General features: G+C 34.8%; 1 protein-coding gene across 1 annotated transcript; it reads right to left on the reverse strand.

The window, feature by feature from the left end:
• Positions 1 to 7,282: 7,282 nt before the first annotated feature.
• Positions 7,283 to 9,528, reverse strand: LOC107954573 (UDP-glucuronate 4-epimerase 3). Its single transcript, XM_016890170.2, has 2 exons — positions 7,622 to 9,528; positions 7,283 to 7,527 (listed from the first exon to the last, which is right to left on the reverse strand). Exon 1 carries the CDS (start codon positions 8,954 to 8,956, stop codon positions 7,643 to 7,645), a length of 1,314 nt encoding a protein of 437 aa, XP_016745659.1. The 5' UTR covers positions 8,957 to 9,528; the 3' UTR covers positions 7,283 to 7,527; positions 7,622 to 7,642.
• Positions 9,529 to 15,706: the final 6,178 nt, after the last annotated feature.

Consider the following 15,706-nt stretch of genomic DNA (forward strand, 5'->3'; position numbering starts at 1 on the left):
CCATCATTATTTTTCTTAAATTAAACACAACTGTCAAAACTACTTCTTTTAAAATTATGAGAAGTCATAAATGAATCAAACCTCTTGTACCATTGTCTTGGTAACTGTTTCAAACCATAAAGGGACTTTTTCAACAAGCAAACATAGTCCTCTTTTTCTGAGACTGTAAAACCCTCTGGTTGTTGCATATAAATATCCTCCTCAAGTTTTCCATGCAAAAATACAATATTTACATCTAACTGCTCAAGCTCCAAATCGTGCACGGCCACAATACCAAGCAAAGCTCGAATCGAACTATGCTTCACAATTAGAGAGAACACATCTGTGAAGTCCACTCATGGAATTTGACTGTAACCCTTTGCAACAAGCCTTGCTTTATATCTGGGTTTTTCAACTCCTGGAGTTCCTTCTTTCTTTTTAAACACCCATTTACAACGAATAGTCTTTTTACCTTTAGGAAGTTTCACAAGATCTCATGTTCTGTTTTTGTGGAGTGATTCCATCTCCTCTTGCATAGAAAACATCCACTTTTCTGAGTCTTCACAGCTAACCATCTTAGAATAATTAGATGACTCTTGGTTTGCATCTATATCTTCAACCACATTTAAAGATAAGCAACTAGATTAGCCTCAGCATACTTCTTTGGAGGTTTAATTTCTCTTTTAGTTTTGTTTTTGGCGATAGAGTATTGTGGTGAAGAAACAACTCTATTCTGAATTTTTGCACTGGCTTGAGGAGTCGACTCTGTTGTAGATTTTGGATTAATCTGATGCTCCACCTACTTTTAATTTTCTTTATTGGAAGAGCCTTTAAGAGATAAGTTAGGAAGCATAGAAGTTTCATAAAAGAAACATCTTTGCTAATCACAACTTTTCTATTTTCAGGACACCACAACTTATACCCTTTTATACCAGTTTTATAACCAAGAAAAACACATTTAATAGATCTCGGTTCCAATTTTCCATTATCAACATGAGCATACGCAGGACACCCAAAGATCTTTAAATCAGAATAATCAGTAGGATTACCAGACCATACCTCTTGTGGAGTCTTTTTCTCAATGGCAATGGATGGATATCGGTTGATCAAAAAACATACAGTAGAGGCTGCTTCGGCCCAAAATGACTTTGGTAAGTTAGCATTTGACAACATACATCAAACCTTCTCTGTGATCGTTTTGTTCATTCGTTCTGCAACACCGTTTTGCTGTGGAGTATGACGAACTGTCAAGTGTCTTACGATCCATTCTGACTTGCACAGTTTATTAAACTCATCAGAACAGAACTTTAAGCCATTGTCTATGCGGAGTTATTTTATTTTTTTTCTCGTCTATTTTTCAATCATAGTTTTCCAAGACTTAAATACGGAAAACAAATCTTTTTTCTGCTTCAGGAAGAACGCTCAAACTTTTCTGGAAAAATCATCAATAAAAGTTAGAATATAATTAGCTTCACCTCTCGAAAGCACTCTCGATGATCCTCACAGATCAGAATGAATATACTTCAACGTTCCCTTCGTGTTATGGATTCTTCTTGTGAATCGAACTCTCTTTTGCTTCCCAAAAACGCAGTGCTCACAAAACTTCAGTTTGCAAATTCCTTACCCATAAAAAAGTCCTCTTTTGCTCAATTCTGTCATGTCATTCTCTCTCATATGCCCTAGGCACATATGTCAAAGTTTAGTAATATCATCATCTGAAAAGGAAGAGGAAGCGACAACTGTATCACCAGTAACAGTAGAACCCTGCAGAACATATAACTTGGTAGTCTTTCTCTGCCCTTTCATCACAACGAGGGAACCTTTGGAAATCTTCAAAACTCCACTTCCAGCTGTGTATTTGTACCATTTTGAATCAAGAGTACTCAACGAAATTAAATTTCTATTCAATTTTGAAACATGTCGTACGCCACTAACTATTCTGACAATTCCATCAAACATCTTAACTTTAATATTTCCAACATCTGCAATTTTACACGAAACATTATTTTTCATCAAAACAACACCTTCAAAAACTGTTTCGTAAGTTGTAAACCAATCCCGATTGGGACTCATGTGGAAGGTGCAACCCAAATCAAGGATCCACTCCTCGCTCACTTTAAAATTGTTGACAGAAGCGACTAGAAGTTCACCATCACTGTAGTCTTCTACAACATCAGTTTCATCGAAATTTTTTTATTGTTTTTCTTTTTGATTCGTAGCCTAATTTTTTATCTTATACTGTAGCTTATAGCATTCAGATTTAATGTGTCCTTTCTTCTTGTATAAGTTACAAGTTTTACCTTTGTTTGAAGACTTAGATCTACCCTTAGATTTACCGCAAGAATTCTGTTCTTGTATCCTTTCAGGATTATCATCAGCATTCCGATCTTGTCTCCTACAAAAAATGAGACCCTCTCCCTGAGAGTCGATTTTAACCACAAGATGCTTCATATTATCATATGAGGTCAAAGAATCATAAACCTTATCAACTGTGAGAAACTCGCGGCTATATAAAATCGTATCTCTAAAGGTTGAATAAGACGGAAGCAACGAAAAAAGTAGAATCAACCATAGATCTTTCTTATCATACTAAACCTCCATGGCCTCCAAGTTTGAGACAATTTCTTTAAACACTATTAAGTGTTCGTGCACAGACGTACCTTTGTCCAAACGATGAGCATAAAAACGCTGCTTCATATGTAGCTTACTAGTTAGAGTTTTCAACATACATATTTGTTCCAGCCTCTTCCATAATCCAGCGGCAATCTTTTCCTTCATCACATTCTGTAAAATTTAATTAGACAAATGAAGATTTAACTGTGTTATCGTCTTTCGATCCTTACGCTTCTTCTCTTCCTCCGTCAATGTCGAAGGCATCTTATCTACCCCTAGCAAGGCTTCCTCTAAGTCTATTTGTTCAAGAACTGCCTGCATCTTTATTTGTCACAACACGAATCTGATGTTGTGATCCAACAGTAGAATTTCATATTTCAAAGACACCATTACCGTGATTGAGATGAACAACACGGAAGCTCTGATACCAATTTGTAAAAATAGAATGTTGGTAATGACAATATATCGCAAAGAAAAGAGAAATAAAAATAAATAACATAAATTTTTACGCGGAAACCCTTTCAGGAAAAAAACCACAGGTAAAAGAGAAGAAAATTCACTATGTCGAATTCGAATGATTACAAGAGAGTAGACTATGTCTATTTATAGGCTTGTAAAATCATATTCTAATAGGAGTGTAGTAAGATTGAAACTCCTTATTCTAATCAATATCAAATTGATGGAGTTTAATAAGGTTTAAAAGAACTTTATTCTAAAATAAAATAAAAGAAGTGTAGTTCTATATAGATTTTACTTTTATTTTATTTTACCACTGTTTTTTATTTAAATAAGGATTCGGGTCACTTAATTCTAACAGTTAAGTTCCTTGTTGCAGCTATGGATTTAGTTTGGTGGAATATCAGGGGCAGAACAGCCTTTATTTGTTGACATAGTTTAGTAAGATAAAAATTTGCAAGCTCTCGCTTTAGGCTACAAGTGGTGGCGATGTTAGACAATGGTGGCGATGGTTTTGTCATGCTCTCTTTTTTTTTTAGTGGAAATTATTAAGACCCGCAAGGATAAAACTAAGTATAGGTTATTATAACATGAACATCAAAAGCATTGCAACAAATCAATATAAAAACCTCTATAAAGTTAAAAACACCAAGTATTAGATTTGGGATAATAGAATTTATGGCATCAATGACTCTAACAATACTTGGGTGGATGACCTTATGTCAATCAAACAAGTATTTCTCAATTTTCCTTTTGAAAATCTATACCGCAACTCTACTAATGTGAGTAGAGAAGCCATTATGAATTGTCTAAGAGAACTCAATATTCCTTGCGTCACACAAAATAATACCTTTCACCAAAAAAGAAGTGAAACATGCTTTTTACATTTGTGCTCTTAAAACCCCGACTATCGATGGTAAACCAAGCCTATCCTACCAACAATTTTGGGATATTATGGGTAATTGACATTATTTCTTTCTCTTTGTCTTTTCTTCGTTTGGGTGTCTTACTAACAGAGCTCAATAAAATTATCATCACCTTTATATCCTAAGGAAAATCTTGTGCTTACCCAACTAACTTCAGACCTATCAACTTTTGTAATGTCACTTATAAGATCATATTCAAGGTCCTTGTCAATCACCTCAAAAAATTTCTCCCCAATTTCATCTCTTGCTACCAAAATGTGTTTGTACCTGGTCGTCTCATCTTTGATAATATTATATTTGCTAATGAAATTCTTTACACCATTAAAGGGAAAATAAAGGGCAAAGGATCTTTGGCAGCTTTCAGAATTGACATGAGTAAGCCTTTGATGGGATCAACTAGGACTTCTTTCAAATTGTTCTTCAAGGGATAGGCTTCGATAAAAAATGGATTGATTTAATCCACTAGTGCATTTCCACAGTTTCCTACCAAGTCTTCGTCAATGGCTCTATCACTAAATGCTTTAACCCAATCAGAGGACTACGTTAGGGGGATCCTTTCTCCCCATACCTCTTCGTCATATGCATAAATATCCTTTCTCTTATGCTTCAAAAAGCTACAACAGATGGATCTATCTAGGGTGTAAAAATTTCTAAGAATGCACATTTTATTAATCACATTCTTTTTGTTGATGATTGCTTTATCTTCTAAAATGTCATTGTCTAGTCTTGTAAATCTCTTAAAACTTTGCTCGAGAATGTCTGTATTAACTTTAACAAATCTGAGCTCTTTTTCAACCTTCTAACTAAGCATTAAGAAAAGAGATGGTTCAATAAAAGAGTGGACCAACTTGGCAAATATTTGGGTTTGGAATTGAGAAAATTGCACAGGAAAAAATATTTCTTCCATACCATTATTGACAAGGTGAATAACAAGCTTGCTTTGTGGAAGCCAAAATGTCTATCGACGGGAAAAAGACTTACCCTCATCAAAACCAACCTAGCCTCTCTCCCCTAGTATTCTCTTTCTATATTCAAGGTTCCAAAAAATGCATGTAAAAGCATAGACAAAACCATTCATGCCTTTCAGTGGGTTGTGAAGACAAAACCCCAACCGTGCTTTTGATCTCATCAATAGAACTCTCTCCATTTAATGTGGTGAAGACAAAATTGTATGGAAATATAATCATAACAGCTTTTTTTCGGTTAAAGATGTTTACTCTCTCCTATGTCAAACGAATCCTCGTAGCCTTTTTTCAACCACTCCACAAAAAGTCTAGTTCAATCTTTAGTGACTTAAACTCCCTTACAAAATAAGTGTTTTTCTAATACGAAGGACCTTTTCTTGAGACGATTATCTTCAAAAAATAACCTTTGTCCTATCTACATCACCAACAAGGAAACAACTAAACATCTCTTCCATCAATGTAACTTTGCAAGGGTCATCTAGTTTGGTTCGGTCTCTCTCTCTCCCTCTCTCTTCACCCAGATTCTTTCAACACCTCATTTATCTCCAATTGGATACTTCAATAGCTTCTATCAAATAAAATTAATTCCCACGAATCAAGGAGATTTTACACTTTTGTGGCTTGTACCTTCTGGATAATTTGAAAATCAAGAAACAAGCTCATTTTCCTGAAAATTGATCTTAATCTTGTAGGTTCCCTCAAAAGGATCAATGATTTCTATATGTTTGTATTAGGTCATTCAACTCTGACACTCCTCTGGCCACCTAACCAAGGATCCCAAGAACTCTCGACATTAACTCCCCATTGGACTTTATGCTTAAGCATAATCCATGACAACCAAAATGACATGACACATAGAGCTACAATTGCATAGGGACCTAGTGGCTCACAATTGTTGTCTATTGAAAGCTTCAAAATTTCCATCAAACTTTAGACTAGAATCCTTATTTTTGCTTTCTATTCTTTGACTCTCAAGGTTCACAAAGTTAATTCGTGTAGGCTTTTTGGCAAAGACAAAAAATGGGTCAACATTATCCTTGGATGCACCTGTTAGAACCGTAAAATAATATCTAACATAAAACTTAAGAAACCATAAATCAAGATATGTTATGTCAAATTATCAAGAATAAATCAAGAAAAAAAAATAGATGTGGAAGCGTACCTAAATTCATTGATTTCTTGAAATCTACAGATCTTGCGGTTTTGATCTTCCAAATTAACATATAAGTAATCTAGAGAAAGTGACTCTCTTTTCTAAAGACGGGATATTAGAAAAGTTGCCTATGTGTAATTTGGAGATCATAACCCTAATATATAATTTTTGCACATTAACTCTAATTTTTAATCAGACCATTATCAATTAGAAATTAATTACTAGAGTATCTACACATATTTGGCTCATACTTTATTTAATAACTAAAGCCTAATAAACCTTAACTAAATTAAATCACTTTTAATTTAGGCTAAACATTTATGATAATAAATAATAATATGTAATTACTCTTTTTAGATATGTGATGTTCATATTCTAAGAACACCATTGCAGAATAGAAACTCCAACAAGCACTTGAAGACATTCACCAAATCCTCTATCCAACAGCAGTCCACAAACAACTGGCAACTCAAAAAAGAAGCTAAACAATGTGCAACATGTGCTTCCAAAATCTTCATTAGCTTCACCAGGTGGTAATTTATTTCTTGCAATTGTACCCAGAACACACGCACCAAAACTAGGTAGATTGGAATCCGATAAAAGCACCTAAATTCCTATTACAAATAAACACCTTAGCTGCAGTAACAGCGTACACAAAATTCACCAAATTGTTTGCATTGAGATCTCCTTGAAGGCTTCAATATTCTGAATCTACTTATCATCTGCGTCAAAATCCACAGCCCACAATTCAAATATGAATTTTGAATTGTTTGAAGAGGTTGTGTGATATGTGGAGCTGTTATGTTAGCATAATAGGAGGGGGTCGCTTTCAAATTATTTTTCTATTGGTAATTTAGTTTGGGTGCTTAGCTTAAGTTGTTTGTTCTTACTGTATTGGCGTGCTTGTTTGTCGTATGTTATGTTGTGTTTCTCGTGTAATTTTGGCATTGTTCACAGTTTTGAGACACTTTGCTTCTCTTAAAAGAACAAGTACTGGTTACGACGTATCAAAGTCAAGAAGATTTGCTTATCTGAAAAGTAAAGAAGCAGAGTAAGACATGAAGATCAGCAGTATGATTTTACATAAACTACAATATAGGACGGAATTTATCATTAATACAATGAAGTAGGGTTTGTTATAATTTGGAAAAATCAATAATTCAAAATTCGATCCGATTTATCCACAAGAATGGAAAAACATATTATCGTGTGCTATTTTATTGGAATTGCATAGCAAATGATACATGTCCACCAATCACCATATGCTCTATCAGTCATGAATTCTAATACAATGCCAAAAATACAAACAATTACAAAAAAGGAAAAGAAAAATTGTTCCGGTTTTCTTTTGATACAGCGTGTGCCTGCCCAGCAAACAATGTCCACTGATCTCAAAACTTCTTCAAAGTAGGACACGATATCCCTCCCTATATGGCTTCATTAAAGATACAAGAAATAACAATAATCGGGCAATGAAAAAAAAAACAATGATAAGAATGATAATGAACAAGATATCCGGAGGATCCTACCACAACATTCACAAGAATGATTTATCCAGCTGCTTTCTTCCCACCAGAATAGTAACTCAGATACCACCTCACAAATTTCTTCAAACCTGTCTGCAAATCTGTTGAGGGCTTATACCCAAGCTCCCTTTGTGCCAAGCTGATATTGGCATGTGTGAACTGAACATCCCCATTCCGAGGCAACTTCATTATATTCCTCTTTGCATTCACCTTCAAAAGCCTCTCTAATATGCTCACCAGATCTGAAACTGGAACTGGTGATGTGTTCCCCAAATTGAATACCCTCAATTGAGCCGGTCCCTTCTTCTTCCCTCCGCTACCAGTACTCTTCTCGGCGGTATCCAGTGCTGCTAAACACCCTTTCACTATATCATCTATGTAGGTAAAATCCCTGGCCACCGTGCCATGATTAGCTGCCTCGAATATTGATATTGACTTGCCTTTCAATATATCCCTAGTGAAAAAGAAATAAGCCATATCTGGTCTTCCCCAGGGGCCATAAACGGTGAAAAACCTCAAACCGGTTAAAGAGAGACCGTATATATGATTATAAGTATGTGCGATTTCTTCACCAGCTTTCTTAGTAGCAGCATATAAACTAGCAGGTTGATCTGTTCTATCTCTCTCAGAAAATGGGACTTTGGTATTAAGACCGTAAACGGAACTGGAAGAAGCCCACACGATTGCAGGCTGTGGATTAGCAGACTTGCAAACTTCAAGTAAATTAACAAAACCGGCAATATTGCTATGCACATAAGAGCCAGGATTTTCCATAGCATACCTGACGCCAGCTTGAGCAGCTAAATGCATAACGTGGGTAAATGCTACAACCTCGAAAAGTTTCCTTAAAAGAGCCGAATCATTGATATCTCCTTCAACAATGAAAACCCCACTTCGTTCCAGAAGCGCTTGCCTAGCTCTTTTCAATGAAGGGTCGTAATAGTCATTGAAATTATCAAGTCCAAGAACACCATCTCCACGCCTTTTCAAAGCAGCCGACACGTGGGTGCCGACAAAACCGGCAGCTCCAGTAACCAAAACGGAGATGCCGTTACGGGAACGGATACGGGCAGATGAACGGACCCGTTTCTCCCAAGCGGGTCCACCCCAGTTGTAGGTACGAAGAGAGCGGCGAGAAGGATCTTGAGGAAGGGGATTGGAGGAAGGAGATCGAAAGAAGAAAATCAAGATGAGGCCCAAGAACATAAAAGACCAAAAGGTAAGCTTTGCAAGAGAGGAATGCCACCTCAACCTATTGTGAATGTACGGTGACTTGTCCATCTTGAATTTCCCCGGTGTTGATGGAATATTGTCGAGATGAGACATTTGCTTTGACATTGGTGAGGTTATTTGGGAAGAAACCCAGAATCTGGAAAACCTTTGTCCTCTGTGTTTTCAGGGTTTAGGGGTGGTGACTCCAGAGAGACTAAATCTTTTTTTGTCGGTGGGAAAGGGAAGTAGTTGTTTATATTATCCGTGTTAATGGAGTTGCAGTGACTTTGGCTACCTCTTTCTCATTTTGAAGATGAAAATGAGAATCTTGAAATGATGGGTTGGTTTCTCAGTTGGTTTAGATACACAGAGGGAGCTCTTTCAATGGGGGGGGGGGAGATCAAGATTTGATTTTTGCTTTAAAAAGAAGGGAAAAAAAAGAAGAAGAAAACAACTTTAGGATGATTACTTATCAACACAAGTCAGTATTTAATGAAATGGGTTGATTCCGTTAAATATAGGGAGGTTAAGAATATTGCTCTTCTTCTTGAGATAAGCAATAAATAACTGCATAGTGAAAAAAAATACCAGCTTTGCTAAATTTATCTGTGAGGTAAGAAATTAATTTAAGTTTGGGATTTTGTTGTATATGGTGTGGATGAGGATTTCGATGCTAATTTCCCACCATTCACACTTCAAAAGAAAAACACACATTTAAGTTATAAGTTTGGGATTCTATTTTAGATGGTGTGGTCGAGGATTTTGATGCTAAATTACTACATCTCCCCCAAAACTTGAGAGATCTGCGAGGGATTTTGGGATTGGGTTTATCTCTACAATTATCAACCCCTAATTTATTGAATTAGTAAATTTTAAAAAATTCAGCTTTCTTTTGCCAGTAAAAATTTCAGGTCTCTGGCATCTGCATAAATTAAATTAAAATTGGGACCACCAAATTATTACTTCAAATATTTAATCACCCATTGTTTGTTTTTGTAAGTATCATAGTTTTAAAAATCAATTTATAGTTTGCTGGATGGTAAATCTTTATATTTTTACAGTTTGTAAAAAAAAATTAACTGCAGGAAAAAAGACAAAAGGAAAGAAATCTAACAAGATGATGACAAGGGGTCCACAATCAATTGAGAGAAAGAAGTCAGAAATAGTGATCGCAGCTCATAGACTTGAAACCAAGGCAAAAGGAACTTTCCATGGAATCTTCTTATACATATCTTGGATTGCAATTTATGTTCCACATTATCAATGCATTACTCCAAACCAAAATTCTCATCCCTCTTTCTATTTTTCTGATTTGTAAATCTTACCCAAAAACAAGATTGAAGTGGAGTGAGAGATTGTGAAATGGTACATACATTGATCTTGATTTAATGGTAATGGTGTGAGCTGTAGTGGATGTGGAATCATGATTATTTATGGAGAGAAATGAAAATTGGGTGGCAGCAGTTCCCATGTGAGGGTGTGTGGAGGAAAAACAACCTTGGTATTAATAGCTGGCAAAGCGGCAACTTGTTCCTTCCATGCTAGTTAATGTAAGCTGGACTTTGGCTGTTTCAACATATTTTTTTTCCATATTACAGATTTACCTTCTTCTCTTCTTTTTATATTAATTTTAAGTTTTGGATTTATTTCGAAAATTCTACTTTCTTTTATTACTTTTACATTTTCAAAATCATTTTAATAAATACTTTTAAAACAACAAAATACAAATAATTAATAATTTTTTTTACATTTTTCATTAAAAATTTAAAATCAATTATTGTTTAAAAACCATTAAAATATCAAGGTTCAAGTCGGTGTTCAGTTTTTGATTTATTATTCTCAGTTTTACTTTTCGGTTGTGAAATATGCCCTCCTGCATTGCCAGTTTCTGCTTACCGTTTACACAGTCCAAACTACGGCAGCCACTCCATAACTCTTTCCTATACTCACTTTAATCTTATTAACATTGAATCAAAAATTGGTTGAGATATCGATTTAAAAAAAAGACATTGAATTGATTGATTCGAGAATCGGTACGGATTATTTGAACAGGAAAAAAAACACTAGTTAAACCGGATGAACCGATTGGATTGGCAAACTGATGGTTTGATACTGATCCAATTCTGCAAACATTAGTAATCATATTATTGACTATTTTCTTAAACTACTATATTGCATATGATGATTTAATTTTAGTTGTTTTACTCGTTTAGAATTATTTTTATCGTACTAATTATTTTTATAATAATTAATATTTTTTAAATATAAATTGTGTAACTATATAATTATAATTTGTACTGCCAAACACGACACAAAAAATTACAATTTAATTAGATTATGTTAATCAAACATATCTTTATAATTTTAAAAGAATGCAATTACACTTTTGTTCCAACAAACCCTAAATAACACTAATATTTAACAATAGAATCTGATTCAGAATTGTGAACAAAATGAATGTATTAAAATTAAGAGAATAAATTAGAAAAGCAAATAACTCAAACAACAAATAAAATAAAAGAATAATGGAAGATAAATACATGAAATAAACATATATAAATGGGAGCAGGCAAAGTTTGAATTGAATTACACAGTACCACATAATTCTGCTAGAGTTTCAATTTTATACAAGACTACATTACGTTTACAAATACCTTACAATACAATACTTTTTATTTATTCCTTTAGATCATGCTAGATACAAATATATGCAACTCACCACCTACAGTCATGGCACATGATGAACATGCAAATCACCATGTTTTAGCTTACGATCCAATTTAGACATGTTTTTCAAAAGTATTTTTGGGACAAACATATTACTAAACAAACTATTTTTTTGAGAGAAAAAGTGTTTCTTCTAAGCCAAAAATTAGCCCAAAAACACTTTTTTAAAAGTTGAAAATTTTAACTTCTCCTCAAAAATAATTTTTTCTCAAAAATACTTTTGAGAAGCATTTCTAAACTAGACTTAAACCTACCAACGACTTTGGAATGAATAATAGACCTAAGACAATAAGAAAATAAGAAAAAAAAAACCTAAAGCCATTCACCCTGTTATAGTAAACCACAGGAAATGGCAACATAGAATTGTTAAAGCTTATTAGGCCTAAAAATGCCAAGAGGGTGTAAATTGATATTTTAAAAATATTTATAAACTTTTCTAAATAAAAAAGGAGAAAGAAGAAAAGCTTATACAAGTGATTTATAGTAGTTTGGTTCTGTTAGAATTAAGTGACCCGAATCCTTATTTAAATAAAATATAGTGGTAAAATAAAATAAAAGTATAATCCCTATAGAACTACACTTCTTTTATTTTATTTTAGAATAAGGTTTTTTAAACCTTATTAAACTCCATTTATTTGATATTGATTAGAATAAGGTGTTTCAATCTTATTACACTCGTATTAGAATATGGTTTTACAAGCCTATAAATAGACATAATTTACTCCTCTTGTAATCATTCGAATTTGACATAGTAAATTTTCTTCTCCTCTGCCCGTGGTTTTTTTCCCGAAAGAGTTTTCACGTAAAAATCTGTGTGTTCTTTATTTTTATTTCTCTTTTTCTTTACAATATATTGTCATTACCGACGTTCTATTTTTACAAATTGGTATCCGAGCTTTCAGGTTGTTCATCTCGATCACGATAATGGCGTCTTTGAAGTATGAAATCTCGCTGTTAGATCGTAACACCAGATTTACGTTGTGACAGATTAAGATGCAAGCAGTTCTTGTGCAAATGGATCTAGAGGATGCCCTGCTAAGGATATATAAGATGCCTTAGACATTAACAGAGAGAAGAAGCGTAAGGATCGAAAGGCGTTAACACAACTACATCTGCATTTGTCTAACGAAATTTTGTAGGATGTGATGAAGGAGAAGGCTGCCACTGTATTATGGAAGACGCTGGAACAAATATGTATGTCGAAAACTGTAATCAGCAAGTTGCATATGAAGCAGCGTCTTTATGCTCATCACTTGGAGGAAGGTGCGTCTGTGCACGAACACTTAACAGTGTTTAAAGAAATTCTCTCAAACTTGGAGGCCATGGAGGTTCAGTATGATAAAGAAGATCTAGGGTTGATTCTACTTTGTTCGTTGCCTCCGTCTTATTCAACCTTTAGAGACACGATTTTATATAGCCGTGAGTCTCTCACAATTGATAAGGTTTATGATTCTTTGACCTCATATGATAAGATGAAACATATTGTGGTAAACCTGACTCTAAAGGAGAGGGTCTCATTGTTCGTGGGAGACAAGATCGAAATGCTGATGATGATCGTGGAAGGACACAGGAATAGAATCCTCGTAGTAAATCTAAGGGTAGATTAAAGTCTTCAAACAGAGGTTAAACTTGTAACTTCTGCAAGAAGAAAGGGCACATTAAATCTGAGTGTTATAAGCTACAGAGCAAGATCAAAAGGGATGTTGCGAATCAAAAGGGAAACAACCAGAAAATTCTGGTGAAGTTAATGTAGAATACTACAGTGATGGTGAACTTCTAGTCGTTTTTGTCAACAATTCTAAAGTGAGCGAGAAGTGGATCTTTCGGGCTACATCTTCCACATGAGTCCCAATTGGGATTGGTTTACAACTTACGAAACAGTGTCTGAAGGTGTTGTTTTGATGGAAAATAATGTTTCGTGTAAAATTACAAGTGTTGGAACTATTAAAGTTAAGGTATTTGACGGAGTTGTCAGAACATTTAGTGACGTGCGACATGTTCTAGAATTGAAGAGAAATTTAATTTCATTGAGTACTCTTGATTCAAAATGGTACAGATACACAGCTGAAAGTGAGGTTTTGAAGATTTCCAAAGGTTCCCCCGTTGTGATGAAAGAGTAGAGAAAGACTGCCAAGTTATATGTTTTGCAGGGTTCTACTATTACTAGTGATACAGCTGTCGCTTCCTTTTCCTTGTCAGATGATGATATTACTAAACTTTGGCATATGCACCTAGGGCATATAAGTGAGAATGACATGGCAGAATTGAGTAAAAGAGGACTTCTTGATGGGCAAGGAATTTGCAAACTAAAGTTCTGTGAGCACTGCGTTTTTGGGAAGCAAAAGAGAGTTCGATTCACTAGAGGAATCCATAACACGAAAGGGATGTTGGAGTATATTTATTCTGATCTGTGGGAGCCATCCAGAGTGCCTTCGAGAGATGGAGCTAATTATATGCTAACTTTTATTGATGATTTTTCTAGAAAAGTTTGGGCGTTCTTCCCTGAAGCAGAAAAGTGATGTATTTTCGGCATTTAAGTCTTGAAAAACTATGATTGAAAAATAGACTGGAAAACAAATAAAATACCTCCGCACAGACAATGACTTAGAGTTATGTTCTGGTGAGTTTAATAAACTGTGCAAGTCAGAAGAGATCGTGAGACACTTGACAGTTCATCATACTCCACAGCAAAACAGTGTTACATAATTAATGAACAGAACGATCATGAAGAAGGTTTGATGTATGATGTCAAATGCCAACTTACCAAAGTCATTTTGGGCTGAAGCAGCCTCTACTACATATTTTTTGATCAACCAATCTCCATCCGTTGCCATTGAGAAAAAGACTCCACAAAAGGTATAGTCTGGTAATCCTGCTGACTATTCTGATTTAAAGATCTTTGGGTGTCTTGCATATGCTCATGTTGATAATGGAAAATTAGAACCGAGATCCATTAAATGTGTTTTTCTTGGTTATAAAGCTGGTGTAAAAAGGTATAAGTTATGGTGTCCTGAAAATAGAAAAATGGTGATTAGCAGAGATGTTGTTTTTGATAAAACTGCTATGCTACCTAACTTATCTCTTAAAGACTCTTCCAATAAAGAAAATCAAAAGCAAATGGAGCATCAGATTAATTCAGAATCAACTCCTCAAGCCAATACAAAAATTCAGAATAGAATTGTTTCTTTAACACAATACTCAATCACTAAACATAGAACTATAAGAGAAATTAAAACTCCAAAGAAGTATGCCGAGGCTGATCTAGTTGCATATGATTTAAATGTGGCTGAAGATATAGATGCAAACCAAGAGTCATCTAATTATTCTGAGGTGGTTAGCTGTGAAGACTCAGAAAAGTGGATGTTTGCTATGCAAAAGGATATGGAATCACTCCACAAAAATAGAACATAAGATCTTGTGAAACTTCCTAAAGGTAAAAAAGTTATTTTTTTGTAAATGGGTGTTTAAAAAGAAAGAAGAGACTATAGGAGTTGAAGAACCCAGACATAAAGCAAGGCTTGTTTCAAAGAGTTACAGTCAAATTCCAATAGTGGACTTCACAGATGTGTTCTCCCTAGTTGTGAAGCATAGTTTGATTCGAGCTTTGCTTGGTATTGTGGCCATGCATGATTTGGAGCTTTAGCAGTTAGATGTAAAACCTGTATTTTTGCATGAAAAACTTGAGGAGGTATGTGTATGCAACAACCAGAGGGTTTTACAGTCTCAGAAAAAGAGGACTATGTTTGCTTGCTGAAAAAGTCTCTTTACGGTTTGAAACAGTCACCAAGACAGTGGTACAAGAGGTTTGATTCCTTTATGACTTCTCATGATTTCAAAAGAAGTAGTTTTGACAGTTGTGTTTACTTTAAGAAAAACATTGATGGTTCTTTTGTGTATCTACTCCTTTATGTTTATGACATGTTGATAGCAGCAAAAGATAAAGGGGAGATAAGAAAGGTTAAAGCCCAACTAAGTGAAGAATTTGAGATGAAAGATTTGAGACCAGCAAAGAAGATACTTGGCATAGAGATTCTAAGAGATAGAAAAGTAAGTAAATTGTACCTAAGTCAGAAGGGGTACATTGAGAAAGTTCTTTGCAGGTTCAATATGCAGAGTGCTAAGCGTGTTAGTACTTCTTTAGCAGCCCAT

The sequence above is a fragment of the Gossypium hirsutum genome, chromosome D07 (genome assembly GCF_007990345.1).
Source record: "Gossypium hirsutum isolate 1008001.06 chromosome D07, Gossypium_hirsutum_v2.1, whole genome shotgun sequence".
Lineage (NCBI taxonomy): Eukaryota > Viridiplantae > Streptophyta > Magnoliopsida > Malvales > Malvaceae > Gossypium > Gossypium hirsutum.

Bases quoted from the DNA above. Each gene is read 5' to 3' on its own strand.
- LOC107954573 (XM_016890170.2), bottom strand. From the start codon at position 8,956: ATGTCAAAGCAAATGTCTCATCTCGACAATATTCCATCAACACCGGGG.